At 39.2% G+C, this 18,763-nt stretch overlaps 1 protein-coding gene across 1 annotated transcript in view; it reads right to left on the bottom strand.

Annotated features, from left to right (window-relative positions):
* Positions 1–1,018: 1,018 nt before the first annotated feature.
* frem2b (FRAS1 related extracellular matrix 2b) overlaps positions 1,019–18,763 on the bottom strand; it is a 118,027-nt gene continuing 100,282 nt past the window's right edge. Inside the window, exons 14-24 of the mRNA XM_053506752.1 lie at positions 14,161–14,464; positions 13,731–13,862; positions 12,140–12,471; positions 9,261–9,453; positions 8,033–8,137; positions 7,066–7,193; positions 5,448–5,582; positions 4,150–4,276; positions 3,454–3,641; positions 2,713–2,859; positions 1,019–2,005 (exon numbers count right to left, since the gene is read on the bottom strand). Of these exons, the coding sequence (XP_053362727.1) occupies positions 1,517–2,005; positions 2,713–2,859; positions 3,454–3,641; positions 4,150–4,276; positions 5,448–5,582; positions 7,066–7,193; positions 8,033–8,137; positions 9,261–9,453; positions 12,140–12,471; positions 13,731–13,862; positions 14,161–14,464 (2,280 nt within the window). The 3' untranslated portion in view covers positions 1,019–1,516. The remainder of the gene's footprint in view (positions 2,006–2,712; positions 2,860–3,453; positions 3,642–4,149; positions 4,277–5,447; positions 5,583–7,065; positions 7,194–8,032; positions 8,138–9,260; positions 9,454–12,139; positions 12,472–13,730; positions 13,863–14,160; positions 14,465–18,763) is intronic.

Below are 18,763 nucleotides of genomic sequence, written 5' to 3'. Positions count from 1 at the left end.
AAGCATTCAAACAAACATGTTTATAACTTTTTAAATATAAATGATTAAAAATTAACACAATTTAGAAAATGTCTGTGGTATATGAGGACAAAAAAAAAAGAAATGGGATGTAATGTTCAGGGACATGCTTCAATGGAAATTAATTAACGTAAGGTTACACGTAGGGTGCTGCCTCGTGTCATGTTGGCCTGCATCAGAATTCCTCAAAATGTTTACAAACAAACAAACAAAACAAACAAAAGATAAAACAGCACAAGTGTTACAGTGTTACAGTTACAGTGTTACAGTAAATACGTCAGTGACCTGTGTGTGGAAAGGCTCCACGTAAACAAATTTGGACTGTGTCTAAATAATACACACTTTATTATTTAGCAAGTTGTTGCACTACATCCGAGTGAATTTCCACACATGATCCCGGAACTCAAAAATACAAATTATACCACTTGAGACTTAAAATACGACTGCAAAGATTAAATTGATTCGCAAAAGCAAAATATACAAACGATTAAATAAGATCGCTCAGTGTATTTAGCAAGTAGAGGACCAGATTGCTAGCCCAGAACATGCTAGTTTCATACGCTTGTTAAAAGAAATAATGTAATAAACTAACTTACAGTAGATGCGTCATGTTAGCATGTCAGCATTGTCTGCTCTGTCACACATATCAGTTATAATGTTGTATTGACTTTGTTGTACGGTAACATTTTGCCTCAAATATAAAAATTCCTTCAAGTTTTCTCATTGATCTAGAATGGTTACTTAGAAATCTAGTGAGAACAGCATTCGGGATGTACCCTCATTTAGGAAGCCAATTAACATCATCCATCTTAATGATTAAGACAATAATTGAATCAATACCAGCAACGATTGCAGACTTCCTGGGACGAAGATAAAAATAAAAAAAAACTATACAAAAAAAAAAACTATATAAAAAAATTATAATAAAAAAAATTATAATTAATTATTTTTTCCGTAAAAAATAAAAGTTGTACATGAGTGATATAATGTGCTAAAATAATGTGATAGAAAATGTGATGGTAAAACCATGGGAAAACTATAACATTAATTATTCTTTACAAATAATGAAGCAAAACACTCTTTACAGACCCAGAGCTCTTTAGCCAGATGCTCAGAAAGCTTCTAGCACCTTTGAATGCAAAAAAAAAAAAAAGGTTCAAGCAGTAGTACACACAATAAGCGCCTTGTTTGGATAAAAACTGGCTTCAAGTCTTCCTTTTAAATTGTTAAACAGCAGAAATAAAAGTGCTCTCGGAATAATTTGTCTTGGGAGTAGCAAACTGCTGAAGAGAGCCAATATCCGAGTGCCAAGATCCAAGATCCAAGATCATCCCAATAGACTCGAGACAGTGCCACTTGACCTCAGCTAACCTCATCTCTAAGATTGTGCAACTCTTTTTTTTTTGTCCCCCCCACTAACTCACTTCAAATCTCAAGTCTGGGTAATTAAATAAGAAGCACTTGCAAAACAGTTCTAAGAAGCGTTCGTGAAATCTGGTCACACCTCCGAGCTGTCGTTACAGTCAGAGCCGGGTGTCATCATGGGCTCCGTGCTGCTGGAGGCCTTCGGAGGTTTGCTGATCACCTCCTTGTCTTTCTTCGAGCGCAACAACAAACACACAAGCACGAGGAGAATGACGGTCAAGACGAGACCGACCAGAATTCCTACAATCGTTATCACGTTATCGTCCTCTGTGTCGTGCGGCTTGGACTTTGTGGTAACCACCACGCTCTGGATGTTAACTTTGGGCCTGTGCTGGCTGCTGCGCTCCAGAGCCACGTGTAGGATGTTGGTTCCGCGCTCATTCTCCACTCCGATCTCCTTTGCCAGAGTTGGAGCACCGCTAACGGACCTTCTGGAACGGGACGAGTGGTGTTGAGTAATATGGTGGCGCTCCACGCTCCTTTTCCCAATGCCTCGGTTGGCGTTGTCTCTGGAACGGACGGTGTATATGGTGTGGATGTACCACTCCCTGCCGGTGGATACCTAAAATACATAGAAGGCATTAACGCTGAAGAACACTGTTTGCACTGATTACGTTAACAGTTATCTAAAATTGAAATGCTTAATTAGCTAAAAAATAAAAAAGCTAACTAGCTAGGACTAGGTGGTTGAGTTGTTGACTGGCGGGTCTTGGGTTTAGAGCCCTGCCACCACCAGGTCACCACTGTTGAGGTGTTGGGGAGGACCCTTATGCCTACGGCCCATACAGTACAACCCAACCCTTGCATGCAGTACTGGTCCCAGGCACAGTTAGAAAATGGCAGGGTCGCGACCTAAAGGGCACTTGTTGTAAAACCTGTGCCAGATCTTGCAGATGAAATGATCAAATGCCCAACGAGGGGAAAGGCAGACACTAGTAAAAGTAAAACTAGGAAAAGTAACACTAAGTACAACTCCCTGATAAAGCTAACCAATTTTTAAAACCAATGTTATTGGTCATATTTAATTATTACACACTGATTTTTTTCTGGCTAATATTACCTAAAACACTCAGTACAAAAGTACAAAAGTCATGCAGTACAACTTCTTTAAAGGTCACTAAATGACTGCCAAAAACTTTGCTCAAGGCTGCTTTCACACTAGGCGCGATTGATTTATACCATGCCCGTATGTAACGTAGATAACGTTTGCTCGCCCCTTCCCCCCGGCTAAGCTCACAGGACCTTGGCACTGCCAGTACACTGACTTACCTGGAACAGAGGTGTGGAGTCCAGCCTAAAGCCATCTGAGCCTGGCTGTCTCACTAGCGACAAAGCCTCAGGGTCATCGACAGCCAGAAGAGCATTGAAGCTAACACTCCCGAATGTTCTAGCCTGAGTCTCTGGCTGAGCTTTGTCCTGTTAACAAAAACAGGTTTTTAGAATCAAATGGATAGAATAATAATAATAAAAAAAAATTTAAGGAAAAACCCTGAATACTTCTTGACTTTGTACAGTAAGTAGGCAAGCATGAATGCATTGGGAGTGATGGTGTGGGGTTGTAACCCCCACGCACCTACAGTATGCACGCAGTAAACAAACTCGGTCAGAGCAAACTCCACATATAATATTATAACGATTAATTAAAATTATGAACTTGTGATAATAAAACGTGATGAATACTGTAGGTTGACTTTCTCAATTAAATGTACTGTAACAGGCAAGAAAAGAATTCCCTCTGCAATAGAAAGTGCATGCGTAAAAGAAAAGGGGAAACAGACGACCGGTCAAAAATGTTAAATTTAAAAAGCAAAAAAAGACAAGACTCAAGACTCTGTGTAAGCACGTTGTCACTACTGTCACAATAGTGAATTAATATCATTTGCATTTTAGCCAGAACCTGTCAGAGCCGCTGCTATAAAACAACAACTTAAACAGCGCTGTGGTGCGGACGAAACGGCTGTCATCATTTAATCAGGTTAAACGCTATTAGCTGAGAGCGAAAATGCTTACAATGATCTTGAACCTGTAGAGGAGGGATGCTGCATCTGCTAAACAGCCATACTCATAGTTGTCAGGGTTGTATTTTGGCACGTAACCATCCGCTCCTGTACACAGGAACACCTTCTCGATGTTGCAGATAAAGGAGTCTCCGAGGTTCTGCACAGGATCCACCATGACACGGCCGTAAATGATGTCACCTACCAAAGGAAGACGGAAAAAATAAATAAAATAAAGTACGAGCAACATTTTGTAGATACTGAGATTCGATTAGGGTGTCTTTGATTTACTACATCCTGCTGTGAGAACAGAGTATTGAAAAAAATATATAATTTTTAACAAGCCCATGTATTATGCAAGACATCATGGGTGCAGTGACGAAGCCTTTAGGACAAAGTGCATCCCGTGCTCAGATGCATTGTTATGACTGAGGGTGCGACTAAATCTGGAAGGCTACAATCTAACACCCATCACATGATATATTCAGGATGAGCAATGTATTTATGTCACGAGGTCTCACTAAGGGCTTAATAAGAAAAACATTACACACATGGAGTTAGGCATTAATGAGGAAACAGTCCACCTTATTCACCAACAAATCGAAATGAAACCCTGGATCGGGCTGCTTCATACCAATCTGTGTATTTGTATTATAAATAAGTGTGGATGTGATGGATATGAAACGTGAGATGATGTAGATGTTTATACCCTCAGAGAATGCAGTGTCGCTCTCTTGCCCGAATCCCATGGAGCCATCAGAGAGCCAGAGAGTCCTCTTAGGGAGCAGCAGCATCTGTGTGTTCAGGCTGAATTCTGCAGCTACAGGGTCACTCACCTACACCCATACACAAACACACACACACACACACACACACACACACACACACACACGGATATACAGTAATGTACAGGCTCCTCTGGTACAATGTTATACATATATTTATACAGTACGTATACATACACACAAACACACACACACCATATCTAATTAATAATTTCTTATTTGGATTCAGACAAAAATATGTTAAAAATGTAATGCATGTACATGTATAATGTACTGTATATATGCATAATGTATACTTTGGTAGGCTACTGTAGTGGAAGCATATATTTTCATAAACAACAAATGGGACACTCAATATAGAAAATTGCACAATTGATAAATTAATACATAAAATACATTAATACATATTAAACAAATACATTAATATCTTCTGTCTGATATTGTAGATAAAAAGTATGTACACTAGATTTTCAGAACACATTGGAATATAACACACAATTGTTTACCGAGTGACAGTATCTGGACCCTTGGGGATGGTTTCATTCTACCTAAAAGTCAGGGTTCTGGCCTCGACTGGTGTTGACAGCTGGTTCTCTGAGGACTTGACAGTTTGATAGTTCAGGACTGGAATTTCCTACAAGTCTACCCGAGCCTCTAATAACTACCTGGACTCTGTATTAACATCAATTAACATCAACTGTTATGCTGAACTGGCTGCCAACTAACACACAGTATGAATGCAGATCAATCCCTGCTTTCCGGTATCACCCAAATGGGGATGGGTTCGCTGTTGAGTCCGATTCCTCTTAAGGTTTCTTCCTATTACCATCTCCTTGCCACTGTCGCCATCGGCTTGCTCATCTGGGACTATCTGATCATATTGATTCATACACTTTCACACTCCATACAAACTTAAATAATTCTTTTGATTGTGTAAAGCTGCTTTGCGACAATGTTTGTTAAAAGCGCTATACAAATAAACCAAATTGAATTGACCGCGCTGATTTTCTGATAAATGAGGATAATGAATGAATGGTATAAAATACCTGAACTGAGAGCCCGGTATGACCGAGCAACCTCCTAGATAACTCCTAAACTAACACATGCGCTGTCACTAGGATACATAGTTGAGTGACGCCTTTATTATTACACTATTATCACCAACCATAAGTACAGTAACTGTGGTAGTGCTGATCATGTGGGTGGGAGTGAGTGTAAAGACCTGTTGGAAGCGGATGTCGAGGTCGAATGTGATGGGCTCTCGGGGATTGCACACCGGAGGCAGTGTGTACTCCAGACTCGGAGGGGAAGTACAGGGCAGCAGCTTCACTGTGTAGGTACCGGAATAATCCCTCACCTGTGCAAGAACATTTTAATAACATGGCATTTAATATAAAATGAAACCAAATTTATTTTATGTAATTAATGCTTTAAATATAAACCACAATTAGAAAAATCAACACGCATCTAAACATCACCTGTCTACATTACGTTTTAGGTGTAATTAAAAAGCCATAGGTAAAAGAAACTAGTGATGGTCAAAAAAGTAGAATTGATCCAATTTGATATAAACAAAGCCCCAAAAACTTGTTTTTCTTTACCTAGATTTAGCCAAATAACTCACGAGAGGCTATTTAAATCACAAACATTCTGAACGTATAGGTGTTTTCTTCAACTGTATTTAGTTTTCTTGCCACATACTGTAACACATTTGTTCTGAGACGATGGTTTAAGCTATTTTTAAGCATTTCCACATAATTTTCCTTATTATACCGTACATAGGTGTAAAAATATAGATTATTTAACCTTTAAATGTCAATGCACACTTGACGAAATTAAACTGTCAAATCATAGGATGGCTTGGCACCCTTCGCTTACAGGAAGGCTCATCCAATTAATAAAAAATCCTGACATTATTTTATTTATACAACAAATCAATACAGTTGGTTAAAATTGTGAGCACAAGTTAATGGCAAAGCATTATATATATAAAAATGCAATTTAAAGTGTGTGCTGTATCAAGTGCTATCTTAGATAAACTATATATAGTACAGTTAATTTAAGTTTGTGTGTCTGTACAAGATATTTATGGAGATCAAGATAGTTTTGGGAATTTTTGTCTGTTTGTCCGTGCACGCATCACGTAAAAACTGGGGTTTTCAATGGGGTTTTCATGCAGGTGTATTTGGTCAAGCTTGAGGTGACATATAGGCTTTGTTTTATCACGATCAGCCCGCGGGAAGAGAAGATATGTTATTTTAAAATTTATTATTACAATTAAATTAATGTGGTTACAATTAGTAATATTGATGTCGAAATATTCTGTGAAGAAAAAAAAAAAGATATATTTTTACTAAATATTTTTCCTTTTTTTTTCCTCTGATCCCAGATTAATAGACTAGATGGTTGTTGGGATGTTACTGAAAATCTGTGTTTCTGATACTAAAGAGGAAAATCATGGAGTTCTTTTTATAAGTCCAGGAAATTGACTCAACCATTTGCACCAATTGATTTTTTCCCAAGTAAATACTTCAAACTCAAGTTGAAAACTTCAGCTTATATTCTTCATCACAAATAATTAACAGCTGTTAATCAATAACTCTACACTGGCTTAAAAGATATACCTCTACAAAATGTAATTAAAAATATATAAACAGCACATTGCTGTTCATTTAGATAACCGATTAAGTACGAAATTGTTCAGACTATTTATTTTTCATAAATACCCAACGCTGAGTAAATAATCTGCGCTGTTCTGCTCGGTGTTAATGATTAATTATACAGGACCCTCTGGTCCTGCTGTAAGCCTGTGTGAGAAGGAGAGGAGGACAAATACTGACTGCAAAGTCGGAGACAAACATCCACTGCTGCATGGGCTGGTTGTAGGTGGGCTCGCTCCGCACCAGACTGAGGTTAAAGGTCAGCCCGGGGTGATCCGTGCACATAATCATGGAGGTCAAAGGTGACGCTGGAGAGAGACGACACAGATGCGTCATCGTGTTAGTGCCGCACGGTTTAACGGATTCGTTCTCATAGCGAAAACTGACACAAACAACACGGCCGCTTTAAAGTCATTTAAATCCTCAAATCAGGCTGGAATCGTCTCTTCAGCTAAATGTAAATACACGCAAATGAACCATTGTACCACTGACATTGACATGTTTCTTCTCCCATCCAAGATACACTTGCAATTCAGATGTATGCATGTTTATGTGATGAGGTACGTCGTCTCTAAGTATAACAATGCTGGATGAACATCTTCACATGAATGCAAATAATTGATTGCAATTCAATACCAGGCTGGGAAATCCGTGATGTTTTGTCATTATAGGGTTTTCCTGAATTGCACACTTTCCTGAATTGAATGTATTTGTCTTTTGCATGCAACACGAGTAAAAGAAAAAGTTAAGGCAAAGTCTAACAAGTGAAAAAGAGAGAAGACTGCGATTAGATTCCAGACTAACTCGGGCGCAGGAGCACTGCAGAGATCCGCCAGCTGGGATCTGATTAGGAAGTGCACGTAGCACCTAGGCTTGTGCCTGAGACTCATCGTGTGAGGAAATCGTGCTTAGCTAGCAGGGATTTAAACATCTTCAGGCAGACTGACGAAATATATCTAATATGATCTTTACCTAAACAAGATTAGAAAATAAATAAAACATGTTTTTTTTTTTTCCAATCAAATTTCTCTATTTTGCATTGAACATCCATAGTGTTTTACTGTATCCAGACTGCCTTGCAAATATAATGAAACACATTTAATATAATCAGATCTGGGTAATCTGATCTTCCAGGCGTCTTACTCACCAGGGTGGGACGTCACGAACAGACCCCTGAAGCGAGCTTCTGTGCGGAAGTTAACCACCAAGCGACCTTGTTCATTAATGCGCATGCTGGTGGGGTAGAGAGCGCCTGGAAAACACCACCGAAAAACAAGCAGCACAGAGTAAACATGTTTTCTTGCACTTTCTTAAAATGGCTTCGAAGAAAAATGATGCAATTTTTTTTTATTCAAATGTCTTGATATAAGAGCGAGATTAATATACAATGCATTTTATATAAATGTATGTGTATATGTATGTATGTATATATATATGTATAAAAATGTAAATGTATGTGTATATGTATGTATATATATATATATATGTATAAAATGAATGCTTACGTATTTCCTGAAGGATTCTACTTTATATATTAAAAATATTAAAATTTACACAAAGCAGCTGTGTTTGCTTTCTACTGTATATATATTCTCATCATTTTGCTTAATTCCTATTAGTTTCTCTGAAGTTATTAATTACTACAGGTGCGAATTATGAGGAAACACCCGATATGATGCCTGTCATCATACCTACTATAGGTGCCGATTCATTTTCTTTTATTGCAATTCTGTATCACGGTTTTATAAATGTCCATGTAATTTTTTTTTTTTCAAATTTTGGTACAATTTAAGACCTTAAACCTTTAAACTAAAAAAAAAAAGTTTATGCCTTAGCTTAATTGAATTGAACATAATTCAACCTGAATGCAGCCCGTTCCTTATAACATTATTCCATATTTATACAATACAAAATTAATTAATATACAAGAGTTTAAAGGTATAACTTGAAACTAAAGCAAAAATATGAATCTCTGTTATGTCATCCGTCATAATTGTTATTTCTAAACAAACTTCTATCACACAGGATGTCATTTCCGATAATGTTATAAACGGCATAAAAAAAAAGCATTTCTGTTGTTCCACTCGGAAGCTTGTGCTTGGTACAGAATCGGTTATATCGGAGGCTGATCAGGTGATCACGGGTCATGTCTGATCAAGCTGAAAACCAGACAATTTTGTATTTTATATAAAGCTAAACATAATAATAATAAAATAAAAAAAAATAATAATTTGAGGTCAGTGTGGCTATATGTGAGTCGCCGCACAAAAGAAGCTCAATACGTTACATAACGTATAACACAACATAATACCCCCCATAATCCTATTCTGTAGTTTAGTTCATATTTTTATCCACAGAACAGCGTTTCTCTCGACCTTGTAGCTCGGCCTCAGGCGGGCTGCCGATGCCATCTCTCCACAGGATGGCTGTGTCATAGACGAAGGTAAGTCTGAGCTCGGACTGCAGGTCAAAGTGCTGCCAGCCTCCAGCGCCCACCGGAGAGTGGAACACGTACGACACGTACAGCGGCACGCGCAACGTCACGTACGACTGCACCAGGTTCAGCACCTGAAACAGGGAGAGATTATGAATCGCTGGTATTTTGCTGCAAGATGCATGATTTGTGTTTTATTTATTCAGAGCCATTATATGTATGGCAAATTCTCAACCACTAGATGGCGTGTTAGTCCAAGTCTTTGTATGGTTTTAGCACAAGTCATTCTTCATATTTACCTTTATTCGGTATTAAAATCCTATAAATATATATTGGATAATTGTATTTGACTAGAAAGTATTATTAAAAATGAACCATTAGACAAATGTAATAGGGAATGATTATTTATTAATTACAAACCAACCCTTAAAAAGTGAGTTCTTATTCTCAATTATCAATCTGACAATGGAAATGTAGATTTTTCTCTCTTTTTTTTGGAAAACTGGGGCTAGTTTAATAATAATCATAAATCAAGTCTTTGGATCTGATCATCTGTTCAGTACAGTCGGCTTTGTCCTGACTGAGATATTGCAATACTATGAAGTGCACAGTAATGTCTTTCTCTATTAAAACTATACAGCATATATATATATTTAAAGATTATTTTAATACATAATGCAATCGTGATACATGATTCGCGGTGCACTGAATCTCCTCTGGTGAACCCGTAATGATTGAAACCCTGATTTATCCAGCCGAATCTTTATTACACACTGATTGTACTTAACACACTGTCTATCTGATTGTGCTGCCAATCACAGGAAGAACACAAGACAACATTTTTGCGCTCATTTGCATATCATGTCAGCACAGCACACTCCCATATTGCAGAAATGATTACCAGGTGATGTACAGAGCAGCTCCACATCTATTCATTTGCACGAGGGTAGTCTGTGGCACTTCTTCAGCAGACGGAGGTGCGCTATCAGAAACTGCGGTGCCATGAGGTCTGTGCTAACACAACCTGGCCTTTGCACTCAGCCATCCCTTTATGACACTCGTCTCCATTAATTAACTGCGAGGAGAAGAATTTGGAGCCGTTTCCATGGTGAGCCCAAAGGACGGGCCGGCGGAGGCATGTGTGTACCCAGTGTGGAGAGCGGTTTAAGGGGCCACCGTGTAGCTGTAAAACAAAGGAGTGCGGGAAAGGAAGAAAAACATCCCCAAAGTCTATTTATGAGCGAGGGGGAATTCCTGTTGCAGCCGCAGCGGGGCTTATAGCATGACGCGGACGCTACTGGCAGTAAAATCGAGCAGTCTGCCATTTTTACAACCACTGTGTTCACATTGGGTGGCATAGTGGCGCAGTAGGTATTAACTGCCAACTCACAGGGTTCTGGGTTAACATGGGTTTCCTGTGGGTTCTAATGATCTCTTCCAAAAAACAAGGCAGAAGTTTTCTAATCCACTCACTCGTATGCCCCAGGTATGAATGAGTGTGTGAATAAATTATATACAGTATGTACTGTATAATTACCTTATGGGTGAACAACAAGAAGCTCATCATTACAAAAGGCCTTCTGTTAAAGGAGAACCACTCCTCTTAGACTCCTAATAAAGTTTTCTGATGCATGATGTGACAGCTATTTAAAAAAAAAAAAAATAAACGAATTGTAATTTTACAGATATATTATATACATACTATAAAGTTTCTGTAACATTTTCACCAAAGCTGAATTAAAATTCTAGGGAAATAAATAAATAAATAAATAGATCCAGGTGAAAGTCAGATGGAGTGAGATCAGGACTATCGGGAGGATGATTTAACACCTCAATACGACACTGTCGACACTCTGGGCAGAAGTGTGCGGACGTGCGTCGCCACGCGAGATCACGACGCCCTTGGATATCAGTCCTCCAGGCTTCAGCTCTTCAATAATCATCTCACTGTAACGTGCACCGTTGATTGTTGAACCTTTTTTCCTGATAATGTTTCAGTACTGGCGCTTGGGAATCCCAGAAAACTGTAAGCATTGATGAATTTTCACCTTTGAACGTTTTCTTGTTTGTTGATTGAGGATGTTTCCCTTCCACACTCTGGCTCGTAGTGATGAATCCAGGTCTCGTCACCAGTAATTTATTGAAGTATCGGCCCAAATTTTGTTTTCAGATATCCAAACTCTTCTGTTAATGCCCTTCGGTGCACCCTCAGACCAAATAAAAGAAACAAATCACTGCAGGCTGCTCATCTTCCCAGTCAATCTTTTCACGGTAAGTTTTGCTCGCACCGCACTTTCAAATCAACTGACATAACTCGGTTACAGCTGCACAGCCGTGACCGGGGAGACACTAGCTTGGAATATAGCTATTAATATAACCAGAGTGCGGATAATTTTTGACTCACCCTTGTGCGTATATAAATATACATTATATTTGAAACTTAAAAATTCAACACACAATACGACAGTTTAATACAATTCATAAATAAAAATGTAATAAACCCTTTGTACATTAGGATTATGTACAGTATTTGTTTGTTGTCTATTATGTGAATTGAACCTTTAATAAAGATTGTGACGAGCTGCCCCAAAAACAGACCTCACCCCCCCTCTCTCAACCCTCCTCATTTGCCTTTTAGAAAGAACATCTGTTCTAATTTCTCGTCCAAAAAAAAAAGGAACCAGAAGACTGTGAACAAGAATCCAATATTGCCTTTAGTACATTATACTTTTAATCAGGTCTAGAAACATTGCAAATGGGTAGATAGGACTAAAGTAAAATAAAACAACAACAAAAAAACAAAAAAAACGAAACCCTTACCTGCCCGTCTGTCCCGATTGTCCCTCCACAGTCACTCAGCAGCTCGGACATGTCGTAATAACTGACAAACTCCCAGAGGCAAGCCTCGAGGTGAAGATTGCGGTAGAAGCGCAGCGTGCTCTCCCCCCTTAAGGTGGCGCTGTACTGGTAGGGTGCCGTGCCCCCGATGGCCTCAGGGTTACGGGTGGCGGCGGTGATGAAACCGTGACGCGTGCGGACCTCGCTGAAGTCCAACAGGTTCGAGCAGCGATGATTTCCAACGCGGGTGCCGTCTGGACTGAGTGTCAGCTCGAAGTTGGAGAGTGGACGGGTGGAGACCACAGGGAGCATACCTAGATCGCAGGGAAATAAAAATAATCTTAGGGAAAAATAAAAACATTTTGAAAATATGAAGAAACCCCCTCTACCTCCCAAGAACACAAACACACACACACACACCCACGGGTTCAGACGACTCCACACGCACGCAAACACAAACGTAGACTTTAGAGCAGCTTTATGATTTTGCTAATGCAGGAAAGTGAGTGCAAGATTTAAATCAGTATGTTTTTTTTTTTTTTTTTTTTTGCTATTAGAATAATACTAAACATTTCGAGAAATGGAATGGTTTCAAATGTGTACACAGGGTGAGGGGTAAGGCAAGGTGACAGGACTTGGGTTATAATAAAATGCTGAATCCCTTGGAATCATTTTGCCATGCTTAGCTGATAAACCGATGAAGGTACCGAGATGAATGTCTTCAGGATTAAAGGATTATTTCAGAAATCATAGCAAGTCACCTTGACTTACTTCGGCTAGAAAATTAAACTCTAATTGTTGCTTTTTATTGTAAAACCTGATAAGCATACACATTCAATTCCATCCGAGATCACCAATCAACATGTAGTGATGTATAGAAAAGGGCGAATAATACAAAGCTTTAGCACTAGACTGCAAAGCTATCAGCTTTTACCTTCTGTACACCAAGTATATAAGACATCCATCCATCCATCCATAATCATTTATCAGTATTTTTTCATTTTGTACTTAAAAAAAAAATTTTTTTTATTTATTTATTCACCACCTATCCAGAACAGGTTTGCCTTGAGTGTATCCCAGGAGACTTCGGGCACAAAGTGTGCCAATCCATTGCAGGGCACACACACGCACTCTCATTCACAGACTATAGATGCAAAAAAAAAAAATGCAAACTCCACATGCACACAGGTGAGAATCGAACCCGTGACCCTGGAGGTACCTGGACACAGTGCTAACCTCTACACCACCGTGTCATATCCAATATGTTCTAAAGTTATGTAAACGTTTTCAAGTATAATAAAAATGTAAGTTTTAAAGTAAAGTTATGTTTTAAAGTTTTGAAAAAGTTACCTTTGACCGCGCTGACACTGGATACTCCATGCAAAGATGCTTAATAAAAGTTTGCAACACAAAAAAAGAAGCCATACAGTAGAAGTCCCTGTGTAAGGTGTTACTATGGAAACGATAATGGATGATAAACTAACGTTAACCTGAGATTTAATTGACATCCAGGATCCCTGCAATAGAAAATAGAATTTGTTCTTTGTCGAGTACGAAGTGGGTTTTTCCTTACCGTCGATGTGTGGCATGGTGACGGTGAGTTTAATGAGGTTGGGGTGGTGTGGGTCTTCAGGCCCGGTGTAGCGCAGCTTGGCGGAGAAAGGCTCGGCTCCTACAGCGCCTATCACACGAGGCTGACACAAACCTGGCATAACACAGAACAATCAGCTTCCACTCAATCACCTGAAAGCATATAGAGCCGTGCCAGTGTTTCCATTCAAGAACGATTTGTTATTTGAAAGTCGAACACTGGATGGTCAGAGTGCTGTAACAACAGTGAGATTCCCCAATGCAAGGCTTTATCTGAGCTGGATTCCCGGACACGGATTAGACCATACGGAATGTAAAAACCACCCTAGCCTAATTAAAGCCTCATTTCCTGTTAGGATAAATTTTTTTAATCAGTCTGTGTGACCGGTTTGAGTGTAGTGTTGTGCACCCACCCTCCTCCACACTGGCGGAGACAATGGCGCTGCTAAGCTCGAGTCCCTCGTCTCCGTTGGAGTTCACAGCCCTGGCCGCGCACTGAATGCGTGAGCCTGCCTGGAAATACACCGAGTCCAGCGTGATGCGTTTGGACGAGGTGAAGAAAGTATCAAAGTCGACCTCCCTCATAGGGCTGGTGACACCGTCAGGTCCTGCGGGGGCGCTAACGAGCCAGCGATAACGAGTCAGCGTGTTGTTGATGCGCTCGCTCGCACAGATGGAGCCGGTGCGCTCGAAGTCTGGGTATTTGGGATTGCAAGCCTGGAGAAAGAAACACAAAAAAAGAGGAGATATTTTCAGAAGATGCAGAAGTTACATGCTTAAGTTTCAGAGGATGAAAGAGCTCGGAAGAGCCGTATGCCAAACATATGGTCTTGGCAGCATGAACTGCGAATGGTTCATGCTGCGTTATTGTCTGGAAGCAGATAATGAGCTGTAAATACTAACCCTCACCGAGCTATGTAAAGAACACGGTTAATTACAGTTATAAGTGGATCAGATGGAATCGGAAAACCTATATTAAATTGGATTGCATCCAGCGCTTCAGGTCAACACAAATCCAATATTAACAACATCAGTATAATATCCCAAGTACTGTACCATTATTAAAAATATGATGAAGGAAGCAAAAGAAAGAAGAGGAAGAATAATGAAAACAAAAAAAAACAATCTATAATTTGACATCAAAATGCACTTTAGTAATCAAACTGAAGAATAAACAGGGCATGAATTAATCAGGGGATAATAATGTGATTAGAATTTAGATGAATAAAATAGAAAAATGGCATGCATAAGATAAGAGGCTGCCTCTCTAAAGATCAGTCTGTCTATCAATCCAGTAACACCCACAATCCTACACTTTACATAGTTTTAGTTTGCACTAATATTAAGAAAAGTGTGAAGATGATCAGTGATGCAGGCGAAAGGCTGGTGGAGTAGTATACAGTGATGTGGATAGGTAGATATTGGTGAAGGTAAATATTGAGAGCGACAAAATAACAGATAAATAATTATATATTTTTATGACTTACTGTGTAAGATGGGAAGGTTAGAGTAATAAACAGTGACTCAGATGACAGAGTAGTGAAAGTAATGCACAGTGATGCCAATGAAAGTGTAGTGAGAGTGATATCCAGTGGCGCATATGACAGGAAGTGAGAGTGATATATAGTAACACTTATAACAGGGTAGTGAGAGTAATATGCGGCCATGCCAATGACCAGAAGTCAAGGTAATATACAGTGACACATGTGACAGGAAGTGGAAGTAATATATAGTGACGTATATTACAGGATGTGAGAGTGATATATAGTGACGCATATGACAGGATGTGAGAGAGATACTGTATACAGTGACGCATATGACAGGATGTGAGAGTGATATACAGTGACGCATATGACAGGATGTGAGAGTGATATACAGTGACGTATATTACAGGAAGTAAGAGTGGTATACAGTGACGTATATTACAGGATGTGAGAGTGATATACAGTGACGCATATGACAGGATGTGAGAGTGATATACAGTGACACATATGACAGGATGTGAGAGTGATATACAGTGACGCATATGACAGGATGTGAGAGTGATATACAGTGACATATATTACAGGAAGTAAGAGTGGTATACAGTGACATATATTACAGGATGTGAGAGTGATATACAGTGACGCATATGACAGGATGTGAGAGTGATATACAGTGACGCATATGACAGGATGTGAGAGTGATATACAGTGACGCATATGACAGGATGTGAGAGTGATATACAGTGACGCATATGACAGGATGTGAGAGTGATATACAGTGACGCATATGACAGGATGTGAGAGTGATATACAGTGACGCATATGACAGGATGTGAGAGTGATATACAGTGACGTATATTACAGGATGTGAGAGTGATATACAGTGACGCATATGACAGTAAGTATATTACAGGAAGTGGGAGTGATATACAGTGACGCATATTACAGGATGTGAGAGTGATACTGTATACAGTGACGCATATGACAGGATGTGAGAGTGATATACAGTGACACATATGACAGGATGTGAGAGTGATATACAGTGACGTATATTACAGGATGTGAGAGTGATATACAGTGACGTATATTACAGGATGTGAGAGTGATATACAGTGACGTATATTACAGGATGTGAGAGTGATATACAGTGACGTATATTACAGGATGTGAGAGTGATATACAGTAATGTATATTACAGGATGTGAGAGTGATATACAGTGACGCATATGACGGGAAGTGGGAGTGATATATGGTGACGTATATTACAGGATGTGAGAGTGATATACAGTGACGTATATTACAGGATGTGAGAGTGATATATGGTGACGCATATGACAGGATGTGAGAGTGATATACAGTGACGTATATTACAGGATGTGAGAGTGATATACAGTGACGCATATGGCAGTAAGTGAGAGTGATATACAGTGACGTATATTACAGGATGTAAGAGTGATATACAGTGACACATATGACAGGATGTGAGAGTGATATACAGTAATGTATATTACAGGATGTGAGAGTGATATACAGTACAGTGACGCATATGACAGGATGTGAGAGTGATATACAGTACAGTGACGCATATGACGGGAAGTGGGAGTGATATATGGTGACGTATATGACAGGATGTGAGAGTGATATACAGTGACGTATATTACAGAAAGTAAAAGTGATATACAGTGACGTATATTACAGGATGTGAGAGTGATATACAGTGACGCATATGACAGGATGTGAGAGTGATATACAGTGACGTATATTACAGAAAGTAAGAGTGATATACAGTGACGTATATTACAGGATGTGAGAGTGATATACAGTGACGCATATGACAGGAAGTGAGAGTGATATACAGTGACGTATATTACAGGAAGTAAGAGTGATATACAGTGACACATATTACAGAATGTGAGAGTGATATACAGTGACACATATGACAGGATGTGAGAGTGATATACAGTGATGTATATTACAGGATGTGAGAGTGATATACAGTGACACATATGACAGGATGTGAGAGTGATATACAGTGACGTATATAACAGGATGTGAGAGTGATATACAGTGACGTATAATACAGGATGTGAGAGTGATATACAGTGACGTATATTACAGGATGTGAGAGTGATATACAGTGACGTATATTACAGGATGTGAGAGTGATATACAGTAATGTATATTACAGGATGTGAGAGTGATATACAGTGACGCATATGACGGGAAGTGGGAGTGATATATGGTGACGTATATTACAGGATGTGAGAGTGATATACAGTGACGTATATTACAGGATGTGAGAGTGATATATGGTGACGCATATGACAGGATGTGAGAGTGATATACAGTGACGTATATTACAGGATGTGAGAGTGATATACAGTGACGCATATGGCAGTAAGTGAGAGTGATATACAGTGACGTATATTACAGGATGTAAGAGTGATATACAGTGACACATATGACAGGATGTGAGAGTGATATACAGTAATGTATATTACAGGATGTGAGAGTGATATACAGTACAGTGACGCATATGACAGGATGTGAGAGTGATATACAGTACAGTGACGCATATGACGGGAAGTGGGAGTGATATATGGTGACGTATATGACAGGATGTGAGAGTGATATACAGTGACGTATATTACAGAAAGTAAGAGTGATATACAGTGACGTATATTACAGGATGTGAGAGTGATATACAGTGACGCATATGACAGGATGTGAGAGTGATATACAGTGACGTATATTACAGAAAGTAAGAGTGATATACAGTGACGTATATTACAGGATGTGAGAGTGATATACAGTGACGCATATGACAGGAAGTGAGAGTGATATACAGTGACGTATATTACAGGAAGTAAGAGTGATATACAGTAACATATATTACAGAATGTGAGAGTGATATACAGTGACACATATGACAGGATGTGAGAGTGATATACAGTGATGTATATTACAGGATGTGAGAGTGATATACAGTACAGTGACGCATATGACAGGATGTGAGAGTGATATACAGTGACGCATATGACGGGAAGTGGGAGTGATATATGGTGACGTATATTACAGGATGTGAGAGTGATATACAGTGACGCATATGGCAGTAAGTGAGAGTGATATACAGTGACGCATATGGCAGTAAGTGAGAGTGATATACAGTGACGTATATTACAGGAAGTAAGAGTAATATACAGTAACCTATATTACAGGATGTGAGAGTGATATACAGTGACGCATATGACAGGAAGCGGGAGTTATATACAGTGACGTATATTACAGGATGTGAGAGTGATATACAGTGACGCATATGACAGGAAGCGGGAGTGATATACAGTGACGTATATTACAGGAAGTGGGAGTGATATACAGTGACATATATTACAGGATGTGAGAGTGATATACAGTGACGCATATGACAGGAAGCGGGAGTGATATACAGTGACGTATATTACAGGATGTGAGAGTGATATACAGTGACATATATTACAGGATGTGAGAGTGATATACAGTAACACATATGACA

The sequence above is a fragment of the Clarias gariepinus genome, chromosome 11, assembly GCF_024256425.1.
Source record: "Clarias gariepinus isolate MV-2021 ecotype Netherlands chromosome 11, CGAR_prim_01v2, whole genome shotgun sequence".
Taxonomy (NCBI): domain Eukaryota; kingdom Metazoa; phylum Chordata; class Actinopteri; order Siluriformes; family Clariidae; genus Clarias; species Clarias gariepinus.
The sequence above is the reverse complement of the archived record's forward strand: the minus strand, read 5'-3'. Positions and strand labels throughout refer to the sequence as shown.